Raw genomic sequence first — 18,168 nt, 5'->3', positions numbered from 1 at the left:
AAATATTTTAATTTCATTTCACATTTTGCTGAATTACAAAAATCTGTTTCATCAGGGTTTATGACTTAATGTGATAAATATTATATTAAATATTAGTATTTGTGAACTTTCAAATCTTTTCAATAATTGAACGTGAGTTGCATTTTGGCTTGGACTTTTACTAGGCCATAACACACTTTTATCCAAACCATTGTACTGGTAAAGAAAAATGGGATTCATTATCAAGGATCTCATCTCCTCTACATGATGCTGCCATGGCTACATATATTTCACTGGAAGAATTAGGATTTAACTGATACAGAGTGTAGTGTTACTTTTCTGCACCACAGCATGTTTTGCATGATGTCTGAAAAGTTTACATTTGCGTATCTTACAAGAAAGCATTTCTTCAAGCTTCTTTATAATGCTGCTTTTTTATATATGTTCTGAAAACAAACAAAAAGACCCCTGAGGCCTTTACACTACAGCTGTACTTACCCGGAGTTTGATCTGTGCAGTGATGACTCAGTATATTAATCAGAGGAGTGCTGAATGCAATTAAGATGGGTCTTTATTAAATCATCAAAGTAAAGATGGTCTAATACAAATATTGGTCAAACGGCTTTATTCACTACTTTTTCACTACCAGCATGTCAGACTCCAATAAGACCCACTGATGGATTTGGTTTTCAGGTTGAGTGGAGGTTTTAGGAGGACCCAAATGCAGAGACAGAAGCTTAAGTGGTTACTTGCAGATTTAATCATTCAAAAAGGGTGGCATCTGAAGCAAAAAATCCAAAAATAACAATATGCAGAAAGCCAAAGAAGACATCAGGGAAAACACACGTGAGGAACCAGCACTGAGGAACTGCTTAGGAAGAATATAAATGGGAGACAGAACAAAGACTGGGTTAATGAGCTGACAAGGAACAGGTGTGGATGGCAGCATCTAGACGGGAGCTAGGGGAAGGAGACTGACACATGGGGGCAACAGAAGGTAAACAGGAAATACATAAGAACTCAAAAAACATAACCAAACCCACTAGAATAAGGAAAAATGGAAATGGAAGCAATTAAAAAAGAAAATGTAAATAGATCCAAAGCCACAACATTGGTTACATTTACAAGACCCTCTATTTAAGATGGATCTGCTAACATTTCACAGCTACTGTCTTTACTGTTACTTTTTAAACGTAGCAGATGTGTTTGTTTTCTGAGGGAGCCTTTTAAATCTTCTGCTTTGACCCCAAGGAGGATAAACTAATTTGTGGTTTTCTAAAAACATGTTTTCTAGAAAAAGAAAAGGCAGCTGGACTCAAGTGTGGATTTAGCTCTGTAAATCTCTCAGGCACATTGAATTTATGTTTACTTAAGAGTATCCGTCTTCTGCGAATAAATGTAATCTCCATTCTAATCAATCTTGGCAGGCTATCAAAATGTATATTCCATTAGGCTCTGCTTTCTTTATCTCTTCTAATAACATGTCAGATTGCAAAATATTTAAAAAGTTTAAAAGAAAACATGTTGAGGCTTATAAAAGGGCTCCTGTTTGAGTTCCAAGCTTTAAATGTTTTGTTCATGTCCTACCTAATTTTCGATCTGTTGTGTAAAGAGGGAATTTAATCAGGAGAAGGATGTTTAAAACATTTCATTTACAGTCCAGAGCTCAACCAATGAATTTAGGAACATGCTCCACATGTGGGAACTCTTAATGGAGCCTAGGGTATGAATGAAAGGCTGAGTTATAACCTGCTTTCTGACTGCAAGACTACTTCTGCACGGCTTGCTCTTCATTTATAAACTCAACAGCCTTTACCACCAGCACAGACACAGCCCATGATAACTTTTACTCTTGCCCCCCACCCAACCCACCTCCGTTCTTTATTGCCACAGGCCTTTTTTTCTTCCAGCTACTTCTAAAGGTGATGAAATTTTATCTTAGACAAACATTGAGTTTCCTTTCTGAACCGACCGCCGGCTGCTCCTGTGCTGCTGCTTTTTGTCCACTTAGCACAGTTAATATAGCCTTGGTTCTCCTTCCTGGGCAGGGAAAATAAACACTTTTTAAAAAAGGATCCATACACTTTTTGGTTTTTCACACTTTCTAACATGACATCTGCAAAATGCAGTTTATATTTAGCATTTCATGCGACTGAGCAACATTACAATTGTGCATAATTATACATTTGAAGAAAAGGATGCATGGATTTCAAAGCTTTTAACTAAATAAAATCTAAAAAAAAAAAGTGTGTTGTGCCTTCTTTGTTGTGCTCAATGTTATTACTTTGTGGAGAAAGAGCAAGTGTTAGTTGTAAGAGCTCCTTCTGTCTTTCCTTAAAATCTGATCATCTTTCCCATCATTTCTAAAAAAAAAAAAAAAGGCATGCTTCTTCCTCCACCATGTTTTACCACAGGTATGTGTTTTCTGGGCAATGTGCAATGTTAGTTTTCTGCCCCGTACAGCATTTAGTATTGTAAACTAAAACATCACTTGGTCTCATCTAACCACATCACATTCCCAACAATTTTTTCAAGGTTCCATCAACGTCGGTGCCAAATGGAAACACGACTTATTGTTTCATATACAATGGTTACATTTCTACTCATCCATTAAGGCCAGAATTGTCAAGTAGCAACACATAGTTGTGCTATAATCATTTCCCCCAAATCACCACACAATATCTGCCGCTCCGCCAGTGTTACATCAGGTTGGTGCTTTACACAGCTGGACCAAGCTGTAACTCATTTGTTTTTTCTAAAGTCAGGGCATCTTCAGTATTCAGTTAAAATGGGCTGAATACAATTCAACCTTTTTTTTCCCTAAAAGAATTAATAATAATTAAATCTGGTTATTCTGTAGTATGCACTGCCATGAGTCTCTTCCCCACATAAAATCCTATCAAATACATTGAGGTTTGTGGGTGTAACATGAAAAAATGTGGAAATGTTAAAAAAGAATGAATAGGTTTTCAAGGCGCAGTGAATGGCATTTAAAGGCAAGATGTTTGAAATGAAATATTTGGTTTTATAATGCTAAACCCTTAAACCAAGAAAAAAAACACAATTGTTTCCCTTATTACTTTCTTTTGAGTCTCCTTAATGCTTTCACCTAAGAATTGTATGTAATTCAAGCGTAGCTCTTATTATATTGTGGTTTTCCTACAGAATGACTCCCTGAATGCCCAATGCTTAGCTATAATTGCCCCCCAAATTAAAATAAAATGATTCACGTTTGTTTTTCTTTCTTTTTTTTTCACTTGGTGGTTTACATTGTCCAATACACAGCTGCATAAAAACAGTGTCTGGAAATGACAGACTTATGACACATTCAGGCAGAAATAACTTCCATTTGCCTGTTAACATACTGAGTGACTTCCGTAGAAGTACTGAAACAATGCCAACATGAAAGAAAACAGGATGACACCTGACAGGCTTGGAACAAAAACCTATTGGAGACAGAAATATGTCACATAGGTGTAAACAGGATTCCACCTGCTTCGAATGCAACACCATGTTGTGATATAATGCTAATCACCTTACATGGTCGTCAGCTTTTTACCTAAAGTATAAGCAATTCCTATTTTTAGATGTTTGATGCTCTCCATGGATGTCAGTGTTAATTATTGACAGGAAGGCAGCATTTGGGTGTCAAATACTGCCTTATCCTGTTTGGGTCTGCTGTCCAGGTGGTCCATCCTGATTCACATCATATTATATAATTTCCCAGAGTCTTCCTGGCCGCAACGTTTAGGATCAACCTGAGCTGATTCATATGATTTGTTTGTGAAATTGTGGCTGAACACTCCAGCTGTTAATGACATCGTTCAAAGTCTCCGCGCGCCCCTTCAAGGCCTCACGGTGAAGGGAACCCGTGTTGGCCAGGCAATGATGAATGGACATCATTAATGTTGTTCATCTGTTTACCTTTACACTGCAGTCATGGAAAATGAGAGGTCAACAGCAAAAGGGAAATGCTGCTTACAATTGCACTCCAATTTCTGAGAGCCACCCAATGAGTTTCTCCAGCATTCGGAGACTCTGGTGGGCCTTATTTGTTCATCCTGCTGATCTTTCCTGAAATAATTATAAAACATTCATTTTCTTTTTGTTCTTCATGTAATAAATCTGATTTATCGTCATTAGAAAGCAGGCTGGTTCTTTTTTGAAAATTAATTCCATTAATTAAAATATCTGCAGACCCATTTCATAGAATAAATGCATAAATAACCCAGTTAAGAATCCTAGTTTGTTATCCATTATGACACCTAAGGAAGGATACATGATCAATGCCATCAGTCCTCCTCATTTAGCAAAACCAATGAGATGCTTAAATTGTCTCACAAACTCACTGCATGGAGATTGATCTATCCCCAGTCCCTCCCCCATCAATGCTGGAAGAACCCATATTATTTCTAGGCCCAGTTTTGCTTGTCTTATCTGCATGTATTTATAGAGTAAACAATCCGAAGGATCCCATCGGATCCATCAGCTGGGGCACCTTTAAAAACACAGATAGATCATAGAGTAGATGAAAATACGGAGGGGAGAAGCACTCTTTCTGTTGTTAGGATGTGTTCAATGTAAAAGGAACCACAATTAACAGCTTTTTGTTATGTTATTTAAAAAATCTTTAAATCAAACACTCTTCTCATTTGAGATTCTCATTAAAGAAAAAGTTAACTATTTCAGTAATGGAAGAGAAAGAGTTAGCCTTGTAAATAAAGTCATGTTTTGTCTGCTTGAAAACTGAAATTTGGACTAAAATCAAGAAAAATGTTGTATGGATGTTTAACTTGTTTGTTCAGAGAGCTGCATCTGCCACATTTTAATAGAAAGTTGTGAGGAAAGAAAAGGTTTGGCAGAAGAAGGTACTGCAAAAGCCTTGACAAGCCTGTTTTGAGTGTTTGAGGAGATTTCCAACATGTGAGCTGCTGCTGAGGTAAGTGCTGCCATAGCCACCAAATAAACCCATGTCTAACAAAAGCTTTAATGTTTAATTATTTGCATTTTTAAACCACTTTTAAGCCATGCTAAAGGATTGAACTGTTGTTCAGTGGGGTAACATCCTCTTTTTTTTTGTTTTCCTGGCATTACTGCTATTTGAAAGCAGGCTGCAGGAAATAGGATTAAGAGAGAGGGGTGAAGACAAGGTCAAAAGGTCAGGACTCTAACCCATGATGGTCACATTGAGGACTAAGATCTCTGTACAAGGATCACACACTTTAACTCTGCATCCAAACATCCTCTCCTTTCCAGACAAGTCTATATCTTGTTTGAAAAGCAAGGTACCAAAGAAGAATAGGCACAGAATCCAAGCTACTTAAGGTCCAGTGTAGTTTTCACAATCAGTGATGATTTGTTATCTCCTGTTCTCTGTCTTGTGTATTTTATAAACACCAAAGTCAGGGTAGCCATCTTCTAGATGGCTTTAAGATACCTTTTGCTTTTATCTACTTATAAGCTTCATGGAGAAAATACAAATGATATTCTCCAACAAGAGCTGCATTTGCTGCCAAAATACAAAACCTGAATTAATAACATCACTTTATTTATCAAACTGACCTGACGAATGAAGGATATTGTTGGAAAATGTGAAACTCCCCTGCCAATACTGCAGGGTACCTTAGCTGCTTACTGAATATATCTTATGGGATTAATACAGTATTTTTTTATTGAATTAAATTACACTTCTTTAGCACCACAGCAGAGTCACAGGCCGATAGCCTGCATGCCATGTGTAATTTATGCAGTCACTAATGTAAAAAAAGGCCCAAACCCAGTGATTCCATATACCGGTACAATATGCGCACAACTTTACGTCAAGAACAAGTTCAGAGATTCATCATTATAACTGAATATCTTCTATGAATTATTATGCAAGTATCAGTGATTATAGTTATTAAGCAACTTTTTTTTTATTAAACTTTTTCATCTTTTTATGAACATTTTCTTAAAATTAATTAAAAAAAACAACAAAAAATGTAAAACATAATCATTATTGACAAAAAAGCAGTAAGCAATATAGCTTACTGCTATATAGTTAAGTTCTTTTTCATGATATTCACAAGTCTTATAGTCATGAAGTCAGTTGGTTTCTTGATTAGTTGCCATAAATTAACATTTAAAACACCACTGTGTTTAATGCACTTTTATTTAGTTGGACCTGTTGAACAAGCATCTAAAAGCAGAGTAAGAATATATCAACAATTGGGTAGAAACTGCAAGAAAAAAACAAGTGTGATGCAGTTTTGGAAAAAAAAAATTGCAAATGAATGCAGCACAAAAATGAATGTAAAGAAGGAAAAATCTACAAAATTCTGTTGTTTTTATAACTTCATTTTTTATGTGTGAGATTTTTATTTTTATTTATTTTTTTTTTGGGGGGGGGGGTGATCCTTCAAATGTTTATCAAGTAGAGATAGAAAGTTTAAAGTGAAATAGCAGGATAATTGCAATAACCTAAATCAAGTTAAAGTGTTATTAATGGCTGTTGCTCTGGCAAAACTGGTAATGGTGTGGGGCTGTTCCAGTGCCTGAGATGTATAGGAAGCCCCACTCCTGAGTGTGGTCTGTTCAATAGCAAACGGCTGTGAAGCTATTCGGTACTGCTGAAGGAATGTGTAGAAGGCCACAAGGAATCCTTTTCGCTTGCATGAATTCAGCAAACACTAAAAGTCTCAAACAGAAGGTTAACTGGATGTGTGAACAGTAGAGAATCTACCTCTGAGCCTTTGCTAACCTTGCTAAACACTAAAACCACAGAGGAAAATCTCATTCCACCCTGGAGCGTGCAATGAGTATACCATACCTGTCAGCAGTGGAAAAAGATCTCTAAATATTTACCTTCCCTTAATAGCTCTTACAGAACATCTAAAGGACTCAATGGTTGGCTCTTAAACAGATTGGGTTTGCTCTAAAAAACTGCTGGATTATATGCTTAATCTAAATTCTTGGCATATTCCTTCGTAAAAGGAATTCAGCTCTTTAAACCAAACATTACTTATTAAATTGTGACCAAACTTGTTGGTTTAAAGCAGAGACTAGTGGGAGATACATCATTCCACACAGACCAACATCTTAAATAATTTCAATCTGCATTTGCTGATTTAAACTTTAAGAGGAGAAGCACGGATAAAGTGCAGAAAGGTTCATTCATCATGCCTCCAGCCCTTTTCCCTGCGTAATTTTTCATATTGCCATGTTCCAAGACATTGAATTTAGCTGAATGAGCCTATAATTGTTTTCTGTAGACCTTAATGACATGTGGGAAATCATCAGGACATGATAAAACATGCATAACATTTGGGTTGGACACATTGATGCCTCAGATAGCATTGTGTGCAGCTGGGTGGGTGCAGACCACTGGGACCATGTTAATACAAAATATATTAATTTAAACAATGTGAATCAATAAAACTATAATAACGCATAAAACAAGACTTAAATGAAGATAATTAGCATTAACCTAATTAAGATAATTAACATAAGCATGCTGGAATGTTTATTACATCTTTTCCTCTTGAAGTTTTGATTTTGATTAGCTGGCAAAAAACAAACAAAACAGTACAACGATCTGATCAGTCCTCATTGCACTTTCAAAACAGAATAAATAAAGCGGTTGCAGGAAATCATAGCATTCATTATGTCTGTGGGTTGCGTTAAGGACTGTAGGTCAAACTGGAAAACAAGTTGGTTTATTTGTTGGTTAAAGGTATAGTGGAGGATTTTCACAAATTTTTTAAAAGACCCACCCTCTCCACTTAAAAAAAAGACATGCACAACCCTGTACCTGCTCCCAAGAGGGAATGCCTATGAAGCGCATGCGAGAGCGTGCACAAGCTCATTTCTCCTTGTGCAAGCTCTGTTTAAAAGTTGCCATTTGCATTCTCATATAAGCTTAATTTGACTTACCACCGGTAAGTCAAAATAGGGACGAGCACATAGGACGGCCTTACATAAACAAATCACCAGAATGATTGACAATTAGGAGGACCACTTAAAACAACATCCTCCACTATACGTTTAAGATAAGTTAAGCTTCTATTCCACTTTTACAGTATATATTGATCTGACACTTTAGTAGGTACAGTTGTCATTTGTTTACTACAACAAATGTCCGATTGACCAAATAAATGGCAGTAACTCAATGAGTTTAGATATCTAGATGTGGTAAAGTCGACTTGCCAAAGTTGTTTGTTGATGGTTGACGGGCTGGTCTGAGTGTTTCAGAAACTGATCATCTAATGACTTCCAGAGACAATCATTTCTCAGCTTCAGAGAAAGCTAAACAAAAGAGAAAACGTCCAGTCAGGGACAGCTCTGTGGAGGAAAATGCCTTGAAGTCAAAGACTTACTATTTGACTATAACCAAATGAAATTGGCAAACCTGCATGTCTTTCTGTTGCTTTTGTCCAGTCCTCCATGGCTGCAGTCTGACAAGCCTCTGGTGACTCCCGTAAAAGTAAAAAAAAATCCACTGGACTTGGTTTCCAAGATTTGAAGAGGTTTCGCCACCTCTTCAGGAAGCTTTCTCAATTCAAAATGAGTCAAAATTCATTTGAATAGAGAAAGCTTCCTGGAGAGGCGGCGAAACATCTTCAAATCTTAGAAACTAAGTCCAGTGTATTTTTCTGAACTTTTACGGAATGACTATGACCTGGATGACTGGGAATCTTCATCAGCATATTGTGCTCTGGTGACTATTTTGTGCTGAATTATACAGCTTAACTCATCTAAGAGTGGTTGACAATGAGTTTGCTGTACTTAAATGGCCTTAAAGGAATAGTACACCCAAAACATGATTAGCCTTCATTTTCTACTCACCCTATATACACCCGATATATCAAATGCATCTGGAGATCTGGGAGGCTTCTTGCTGTCTGCTGACATTCAAATAATGGAGGTCTATGGTGCCCGAGTATCCAAGTGTCCTGAGTTGATAGCGTCCATAATTTATTCGAAACAAAGTCATTTAGAATGTTTTTAGAGCATAAACAGTAGTGTATAGGATTTCCTAAAAGCGCGCGCCTGCGAGTTCACGAGCCTACGGAAACTGCGGCAGACCAAACCAGATGAAAGTGCGCATTCAGCGTCTGCTCTTGATAATGCAAGCGTAGAAGAAGAAATTTGCTGTTTACCTGTGCAAAGAAAGAAACAGCGAAAGAAAAATGTCTGAGGACTTCAGTGTTGAGGAAGAGCATGAGTTCTTTGCCGAGCTGAATGCGCACTTTCATCTGGTTTGGTCTGCCGCGGTTTCCGTAGACTCGTGAACTCGCAGGCGCACGCTTTTAGGAAATTCTATACACTACTGTTTATGCTCTAAAAACATTCTAAATGACTTCGTTTCGAGTAAATTCTGGATGCTACCCACTCAGGAAACTTGGAATACATTGGACGAGCAGTATGGAGGAATATTGACACGTTTTTTGTGGACTATGGACCTTTCTGCCTCGGGCACCATAGACCTCCACATAAGCGTCGTTAGACCTATTTAAGGGTGGCTTCAGCCACCCTTTCTTTGGCATTAGCCACCCTATAATTATTTTGCGATTTTAAAAAATATATATTTTTTTTCTGTATTTATTTTTTCCTCATATTTTCCCAAAACAAATGCAGTAAAGCACCGAATAAAAGCCATAAAGAAGACAAGTTAATCTGAACAATCATAGGCGTAACTTCCTTAAGGACTGGTGTGGACATGTCCCCACCAATATTTTGTACACGTATTTTGCTTTCGGTGCTGTGTATATCTGATTAAAACCCCATTCATGCCGCTCCTCAGAAAGAAAATTAAAAAAGTTCTCCCCGCTGCTCACCGTCCACAAACCCCGACAAAAAAAACTCAGAAAAAAGAATCTGTTGCCTCTCGCTTTCTCCCCATCACCCCCCTCCAACCTCTCCCCATAACATTTGAATTGAAGATATCCGCGGGTGACGGGTCGGGTTCGGTAGTCATCCTAACGGGTTCGGGCGGGTGCGGGTTGGTAAAACTCGACCCATGCAGGTCTCTAAGCTACACTACATTCAGTATCGTTGCCATAGAAACAGACAACAGCGCCAATATATCAGAATTATACTAAAACACACGCAAATAATTTCCCACATAAAAAACAGGACTTTCAGTCCATTACAGTTTTCCGTTTTTAGAGGGTTGTTTATTTTGCGTTTATTAAGTGATGGCTGTGGTATATTAGCTTTCACTGCTATAAGCTTTCGCAGCAGTGATTGATTAATTTAAACACCTGCTCTGCTGATGGTCTATCGGAGTTGGTGTTTAGGTTGAACATAAAGAACACCTTTTATTTGAAGCTTCTTGTAGCTACTGTTTTAATCCCGGCTTTACTTAAAACTTTTTCCTGACTTTGATAGTGTTGCCATTCAGTAGCAAGCACTGCGCCCCTTTTTCTTTTATATGTACACGTACATTTAAGATTTAGCGTGTTAAGTTGACAACTCAAGGTAAGGATAGGATCTTGCAGGTGTGACGTCACTCTGCAGGGGGTCCAAAGATAAAAGATTTAAACAATTTTGGCATTGGAATTTCAGATTTAAGGGAGTTAGAAAGTTCACTTAGTAAAGGCGCAAATAATAAATCTGATTACCGATTACTTTTAAGCTGGTTGAACATACTGCGACAGACTGGTGACCTGTCCAGGGTGATCCCACCTCTCACCCAGAACGTGGCTAGAGATATGCACCAGCACCTCCTGATCCCACTGAGGGATAAGGTTAAAGAAAATGGATGGTTGAACATAGTCCGCTCTCCCAGATTCTATCAAATCAGTATTGATACCCTCAGGGGCGGATTTAGGAAATTTGGGGCCCTAGGCAAAGACAGGCAGGGGGCCCCCTGAGAAGAAAACCCATAAAACAGACCCATTCTACAGATAGAGAAATGTTAATAGAATAGACATCCATTATCTGTTCTAGGTTTTGTCCCTCTCTTCTTGTCCCTTTTTTCTCTCTATTTATCAGCGTTCTGATGGCATTTTAGCCAAAGGATTTTTATCAAAAACATAATTAATGTGCACAAATAAGTTTTTATAATTAGTTGTATTAACCATACATGGAAACAGAGTTTTATGGGGCCCCCAGAACTTGGGGCCCTGGGCAACTGCCTAGTATTGCCTAATGGTAAATCCCCCCCTGGATACCCTGCTAGTGGATGTTCTTGACAGAAAGACGGAGTTCCTTAATCATATTCTGCTTAAGGTCCCATAAGATCTTGTCCGAGTCCTGGTTTAAAAGTAAATTAATTTTAAAAAGTGACCCAAAATTGACTGTCAATAAATGTTCTACAAAATTGATATATTTATTTGATTTGTACTGTCTGTTTAGATTTATGTGATATTTTTTGCACAAAATATATAAGTGAATATTGTAACAGTTATGTTTTCAACTGTAAGCATTAAATTGATAAATGTTATTCGCATTTTTTTGGCTTTATCCTTTCCAACAAAAAAAAAAAGGCGTCGCGCAGGTAGCTCCCTTTCCTTATGAGCCGTCCCCACCAACTTTCAACACAAAGTTACACCCTTGTCTTAGACAACGCCTTAGCAGGTGCACTGAAAAAATTCGGCGCGCGCTACGCGTGCGCATTATCTTCTAGGGGCTGACCCACCCTTGTGTCTTAAACCTAGAGACGCCCCTGGACCTCCATTATTTGAATGTCAGCAGACAGCAAGAAGCCTCCCAGATCTCCAGATGCATTTGAGATATCAAAAAAGTACTCCAGAGTGTTGTTCAGCATGGGGGTGAGTAGAAAATGAAGGTTAATCATGTTTTGGGTGTACTATTCCTTTAATCAGTTGAAGCACCTGTGGGATGTTGTGGACAAGTAGATTTACATCATGGATGTCCAGAAGAGTAATCCGCAGCCTCTAAGTTATGTGATCATATCAATAAGGACCAAAAAAATTTTCAAAGAAATACTGCAAAAATGAGGCTCAGCTTACCACCATTAAATTGTATTTAATCGTATGTCTGATCATGGTATTTCCTCAATGAAAGCTCAATAGAAGGATTTCTTCTTTATTTTACCACTGACAATCATTTTGTTTACAAACATAAGATAAAAGTTTATTTCCAGGATCATGATCATCCTTCATTTTGGGCTGCACGATGGTGCACTTGTTAGAACATTTTATTTAAGTTGAATAACCTTACCAATTGAATTGAAATTCCGTTAAATCAACCCAGATTTGGATCAGTCCACGTATGAAGCAGGACAGGGAGAGTGTAATTAAGCAATGAGAGCTGCTCTCCACCCAGTAGTAACTAGTCTGTGATCTTCAGAGTAAATCCAATCTTCATTACTATCCTGTCAAAACTAGAAAGGACAGACTGTGATTTCAAGATGCTGCAAAGTTTCTCTTGATGCAGGGAGTCAAAGGGAGGACAGGGAAGGGGAGGAGATTGAAATGTCCAGTAAAAAAGCGGTGCGGGGAAATTAGAGTGTGTGTTTTAGCCGGCTGGAGCTCAGAGCGGGATCAGAAACTGAAACTTTCAGACTTGATCTTATTGCACGCTTCCGGAGCGGCTCTTTTATTAAGCCTTTGGACTGAACAAACCATTTATTTTTTCTTTTCCTCTTTGATTGGTGATTTCTGTTTTCTTTTTATCAGTCTTTCATATTTCGTCTCACAGACTGAACAATACATTGATTTTTATTATCATCGTCATATTTTAAGTGCAGATCATCAAAGATCGTTTGGTTTTGCGCTCCAGCGCAGTGTCTGGGTCCCTGGGGGCCTTTTTCATTTATAAGGACGATCTTCATCAGGTTACACGCGGCGCAGCTACGTGACTCCTCTCACTCCTCCAACCCGGACTGGCAGCAGATAACCCCTGCTCAGCATCTCTAATAGGCACATATTCTTACTTGATTGGGGGATTTTTATTTTATTATTATTTTTTTATGCATTTCTAACCCTGCGTAAAGTTGAACGTGGAGGGACCGTATCTCCCTGTGCGCCAACTCAGTGAAATGACACCGGTTTTTGTTTTCGCGACTGTGGTGGCGCTTTACCTGCTGCTTTCACCTGTACAGGTATGCTATTTAACATTCATTCAGACTTCACATTAAGCGCCTATTAGATGTTTGGGGCTAAAGTTTGGGAAGCATTTTGTTTGTCTTATAGTTAGTTTTATGGGTGTTCTTTGCGCATTTATGTGGACTCAAATACTAATGTATATTTTAGCTCGGTGTCAGAATATCATGCCCATTTTTGGATATTTTTGTAGTCTATTTTCACTTAGACATGAATATGAAATAATAATAAATTAATAATTAAAAGTCAGGGATTACCAGAGCCGGTCCAAGGTTTTACAGGGCCCCACAGCATGCCTCACCCTCTTTTTTTAATGAAGGACGCATATATTATATGTTTCTAGATATTCTGCTCAAATCATTTGTTGACTCCTCAAACACAGTTTTTTTTTTTGTTTGTTTGTTTGTTTTGCCTCATTAGCTGCAGTTTTGAGAACATGCAAAAAAGCAAAGCAAGCATACGCATCTGATCATTATGTTTTTATTCCTACATTGCTGCAGAATCATTGTTGAGGTTTTGGTCTGACAATACATGTTTTATTTACATCCTTTTACTTTTTTCATGGGGTATTATATGACAGACTCTGGCTAATTTTGAAACCACTGAGTGTATTTTTTTTATCTACATAAAATAGCTAATAGTAACAAATTGAAAACATGTTTTTCAGTATTTCTTGTAATTATATTCTAAAAAAGGTAACTTTTAAAACACATTTGAAATATTTTCTTATAATGTGTTATGAAACTTGGACAAAAGTACATCTGATATGATCTGATTTGATCAGATGACTCTACAAGTTGGTTAGAGTCTTTCTGTTCTTACAGTTAACTGTTTTTGTTGTTTTTTTTTAGAACAGAGTGGTGTGTTTGGTCACGCAACAGAGATTAAGGAATAAAGGGAAATTCATTGTTTTTAAAAAGGAGACACAAGCATTAAGCATTGCCCAAAAGGCACTCTGGTCTCAATAGTTTCTAAAGTTTTGGCTGCCTGACAAAACCGAGGAATAAGGTTAGAATGACCAGTGTTCTCTGGTGGACATTAGAGAATCATCTAGAAGGTCAACAGCTGCTTTCACTAATTAGGCCTTTATACTACAATAGCTGTCAGAAGAAAACACTTCACTAAAAGGCCCATGGTTACTTAGATTTTGCCGGAATGTACCATAGAGATAGCAAGACCAGAAGAAATAAAATTCTCTGGTCTGATAAAACTGAATTACAGCTTTTTGGTAAGCATTTCTGGGAACAAAAAAAAAAAGAGGTACTGCTTATGACCTGGCTAACTTCCTTGCAGTGAAGCATGGTGGTGGCAGCAACATATATTTCTTAGGCTCCAACTGAGTCTGCATTTAGGTTGACTGCAGTTATTCAAGAAAATCTACATTAGAATACCCTGAACTTCAGATAAATGCAACTCTTCCTCTGACACAACAATGACATGAGGCGAGTCGCCATACTATCAAATTTGCAGGAGAGTCAACTGGGAGTGCACTTATGTCTCTCTTTCAGAACAGGAATTCAAATATATAGAAATACTTAATGACTTTGGTGTACAGCCAGCCTGACTCAATGTGAGAGGATCTGCTAATGATTGAAACCACAAAAGTTTGCAGACCTTAGAAAGACATACCCACATAGAGCTTTAGCTGTCTTTGCAGACAAAGGTGCTTCTTTAAACTATTTTCTAAAAACTGCGCAGCCGTTGATACAAGATTTAGCTTTATTTGAAATATGCTAAATTATTTTATGTCAATATGCAGCAGCTACAGCTTTGAAAAACCTCCCTTATCTAATTCAAGAAGATCAAGTTTGTTGCTGAATTAGTCACGTGACCCAGAGCTCTGCTTTACGGCAGCCAGAGTTTCCCTGAAACAGAAGAGCTAACTTGAATAATCTGTTGATGTGCATAAAAACAGATATGATGCTTAACTTATCAGACATATATTTTTGGTTCCCTGATGTAGGTTTTAATCTAAAGGGGTGAACATGACCTTGTCTTTACAAGTGCCTCTATGTCTCTTTAATCTACAGGTCAAAAAGGGGTCTGCTCTCAGATTCTAAAACCCAGAGGGAGACTGTTTAATTTTATGTCAGTTTTGCCAATGGCCTACAGGGGAGCTAAACCTAGAAGTTGCAGATATAGAATCCCTAGTGCTAAAAGTTGCATATAGTTTGTTTATTATTACTAAAGCTTTTGTAAAAAAAAACTATTTTATTTTTTTGTTTTTGTCTTTGGATTTTTTATTTATTTATTATTATTTATTTATTTTTTACAAAGGATTGTTTTAAAGCCATAATCTGTTCTAGAATATGTCTGGGGCATTAAAGGGACAGTATGTAATATTTATCCCCATCTAGTGGTTCACAAAATAAATTACAAATGGCAGACTTGGCCAAGAGTATGAGACTATGGAGCTCATCCAGTGTAGGGAAACTAACTAGCAGTCTCTACTATGAGAGATCGGGTTTAATTAACCTGAAAATATCAGCTAAAATAAATTCTGAGAATGTCTCTGAAAACAGCCGAAAGAACCTTATAGTCATCTGCTTGGGTTACTTTTATGAAAGAAAAAAAAACAGCAACTAATCCTAAACAAACAATCTGTTTGCTATAGGGACAGACCTGTTTCTAACATAATGGTGAAACAAACTTCAATGTTTTATTGAATTATCTCACCGATCCAGCAGAAAACCTGCCACCTTTGCATTTGTTTTGAAGTTCTACTTTACAACAGAAAATGGAAGGTAGAGTGATGTATTTCCACTGACAACACACTTCCAAATACAGGTAAAGGCTTACTGTACCAGTTTGTCGCCTTTCGGCAGCTCTGATCAAAAATGGCAAAGCAACATGCCATCTCCCACTGGGCGTACTGCCCCTTATGTATTTATAAAATACTAGTTCTAAGGTATGAGGATGCTTTCTTTTTTTGTGCTGTTATTGGGCTTTTGCAAAATATTTATTACAGCAATACTTGATTTTTGCTTACAAGAAGATTCATTTGTTACATCGAGGGGCTTTAAATATGAAAAGGTGAAGCAGTGCATTTATTTTCTAGTGGCAGTGTACCCTATATGTATGGATTAACTTAAATTATTGAATCCTTCAGTTATATAGCTGTATTCCAACAAATTACAAATTAAAGACTTTGTTTGGTCAATTTAGTGACATTTGCTCTCTATACGAAAGAAGACATTGATCTGATGTATGTCTGAAACATTTTTAGGGCTGAAACCTTTTTTTTTTTGGTTATTTGTCGTTACAGTTATTGATAACATTTATAGTAATGTGAGAGACAGGAATTATCCCAGAATTTTAGAAATTGTAGTGGTCTTTTTTTTTATTTTTTTACAACAAATCAGAGCTTTACTTTAAATACTATGTCATCTGAAATGGTTTCTTATGACATACGACTCTTTTGACAGGTTTACAAGCATACCAGCTATGCTGATTTTGTATGACTTTTTTGTGTGTTTTATTGTTTTGGGGTTTTGCTTCTTTGTAGATTACATGCCCCTCACCCACCATCATTCTTTTCTGGCTTGTGGTTTTGTTGTGCCAGCCCATACTTATCAATCGCCCTATCTGGCCGCCCTCCCTTTGAAAATGTTTTGGATGAGCCTTTTGGAAGGTGGAGCCAAGTTGATTTTGTGTTCACAACAAACATGAAAAAAGTTGCTTGCCAATTTGTTACGGGTACACAATACAGAGCCTAATTTTCAATCCAAGAAAGTTTTTAAAAACATTTTTGCTAGTTTTTAATAGTCTCTTGTAACATAACTTTTAGCTTTATAAAAGTTTTCCTTAGAAAAGCAGACTTTTTCCTATCCTATACAGATTTCCAGTTTTCTTGGAAGTCTTATCTGCCAATCTGTGTAGTTCTGAGGGTCAACAGTTAGGAGAGAAAAAAATTTGCTCTAGGTTCTTTGCTAGAGATGACAGTTATTCTTTCAATTGGAAACGAAAGAATTTCAAGATGAAAGGTCTGTCCATACAAAAATAAAACTATTTCTTCAAAAGGAAAAAATAGGGTAGTAGATTCATTTCTTTACATAAATTCACAGAAGTTTTAATTCAGATAAATCTATTTTATGTGGAAAAAAAAATCTGATCAGACAAATCAGAGTTTGCTTGCAGTTCGAACTGAGCCTGGTGATTTGAGGTTGAGTTGCTCTTGAATGAATTCTATTCAGCTCACTGATTCGTAAGATGACACGTGACAAACCACATCGCTGGTCCTCTGCTGGAGCACATGATGTAAAGCTATTCTGTTATATTTGCAGAAGCTCAAAGCTCATACTTACTGGCACTGTCTTCAAAGCCCAGTTTCACTTACTTGAGTTGTAATTTTTTTGATCTTGTCAGCATAGAGAGATATGAAAAAAGCTTTGGTTTCCATCTGATGGAGATACTTTAAGCATCTTGATGCTATGTTCGAACACTATAGATACAGTAGATTAGAGAAGACAGATTATTCTTTAAATGTGAGAGTAAGTTAGACAACTTCCCCTACACCAGAAGCTTCCCTTTATTGTCAGTGCACTGCAGCATTCAGTACAACGTCTCAATGAGATGCATCCCAGGTATCTTGGTCAGGGAGCAGTGAGTCAGCACAAAGCTTGTCTGTCTTCAGCTTCTTGACATCACCTGGTGGTCTAATAATGAAAATCTGCTTAAGCAAAGTACACCTGAAAGTAACTGGAGACTCTTTCAAAAGTTCGCTGTGTCACAGATACTTGGTTTGTCATTGCCTGGTGCAACGTAAAGCTCCGTCTGTGACCCTTTTCATCTCTGATTTCCATCCCATGTGGCAGTTGTCCCTGATTCCTCTCATGTTTAATGCATATTCAGGTCCTCCCCTCATCCATTTGATTTCACACTTTGCACACCAAAATCGCTTGTGGAATCACCCCTCTGTACACTGAAGTGTACGCTGACTCAGAGAGGCTTTAAAGGTTTGTGAATGCTTCACTTCCTAACAGTTACTCAGGCTGGATACTTTGCAGCTGTTGTAAACTTTAGATTTGGTAGAAAACACACGGTATCCCCACATTTCCTCTAATCCGTATAATCAGTTCATGGCTTTTTTAGTCAAAACATCAATGACAAAGCCCAGGGGCCCTGGTTTAAAGCTGGATAA

At 37.5% G+C, this 18,168-nt stretch overlaps 1 protein-coding gene across 1 annotated transcript in view; it reads left to right on the top strand.

Annotated features, from left to right (window-relative positions):
- The first annotated feature begins 12,420 nt into the window (after positions 1 to 12,420).
- pgfb (placental growth factor b) overlaps positions 12,421 to 18,168 on the top strand; it is a 29,319-nt gene continuing 23,571 nt past the window's right edge. The window contains exon 1 of the mRNA XM_038291398.1: positions 12,421 to 13,027. Within this exon, the coding sequence (XP_038147326.1) occupies positions 12,965 to 13,027 (63 nt within the window). The 5' untranslated portion in view covers positions 12,421 to 12,964. The remainder of the gene's footprint in view (positions 13,028 to 18,168) is intronic.

This window comes from Cyprinodon tularosa, unplaced genomic scaffold (genome assembly GCF_016077235.1).
Source record: "Cyprinodon tularosa strain WSP-4 unplaced genomic scaffold, ASM1607723v1 ctg3, whole genome shotgun sequence".
Classification (NCBI taxonomy): Eukaryota; Metazoa; Chordata; class Actinopteri; order Cyprinodontiformes; family Cyprinodontidae; genus Cyprinodon; species Cyprinodon tularosa.
Note: the sequence above shows the minus strand (reverse complement) of the source record. Positions and strands in the feature narration are given on the sequence as shown.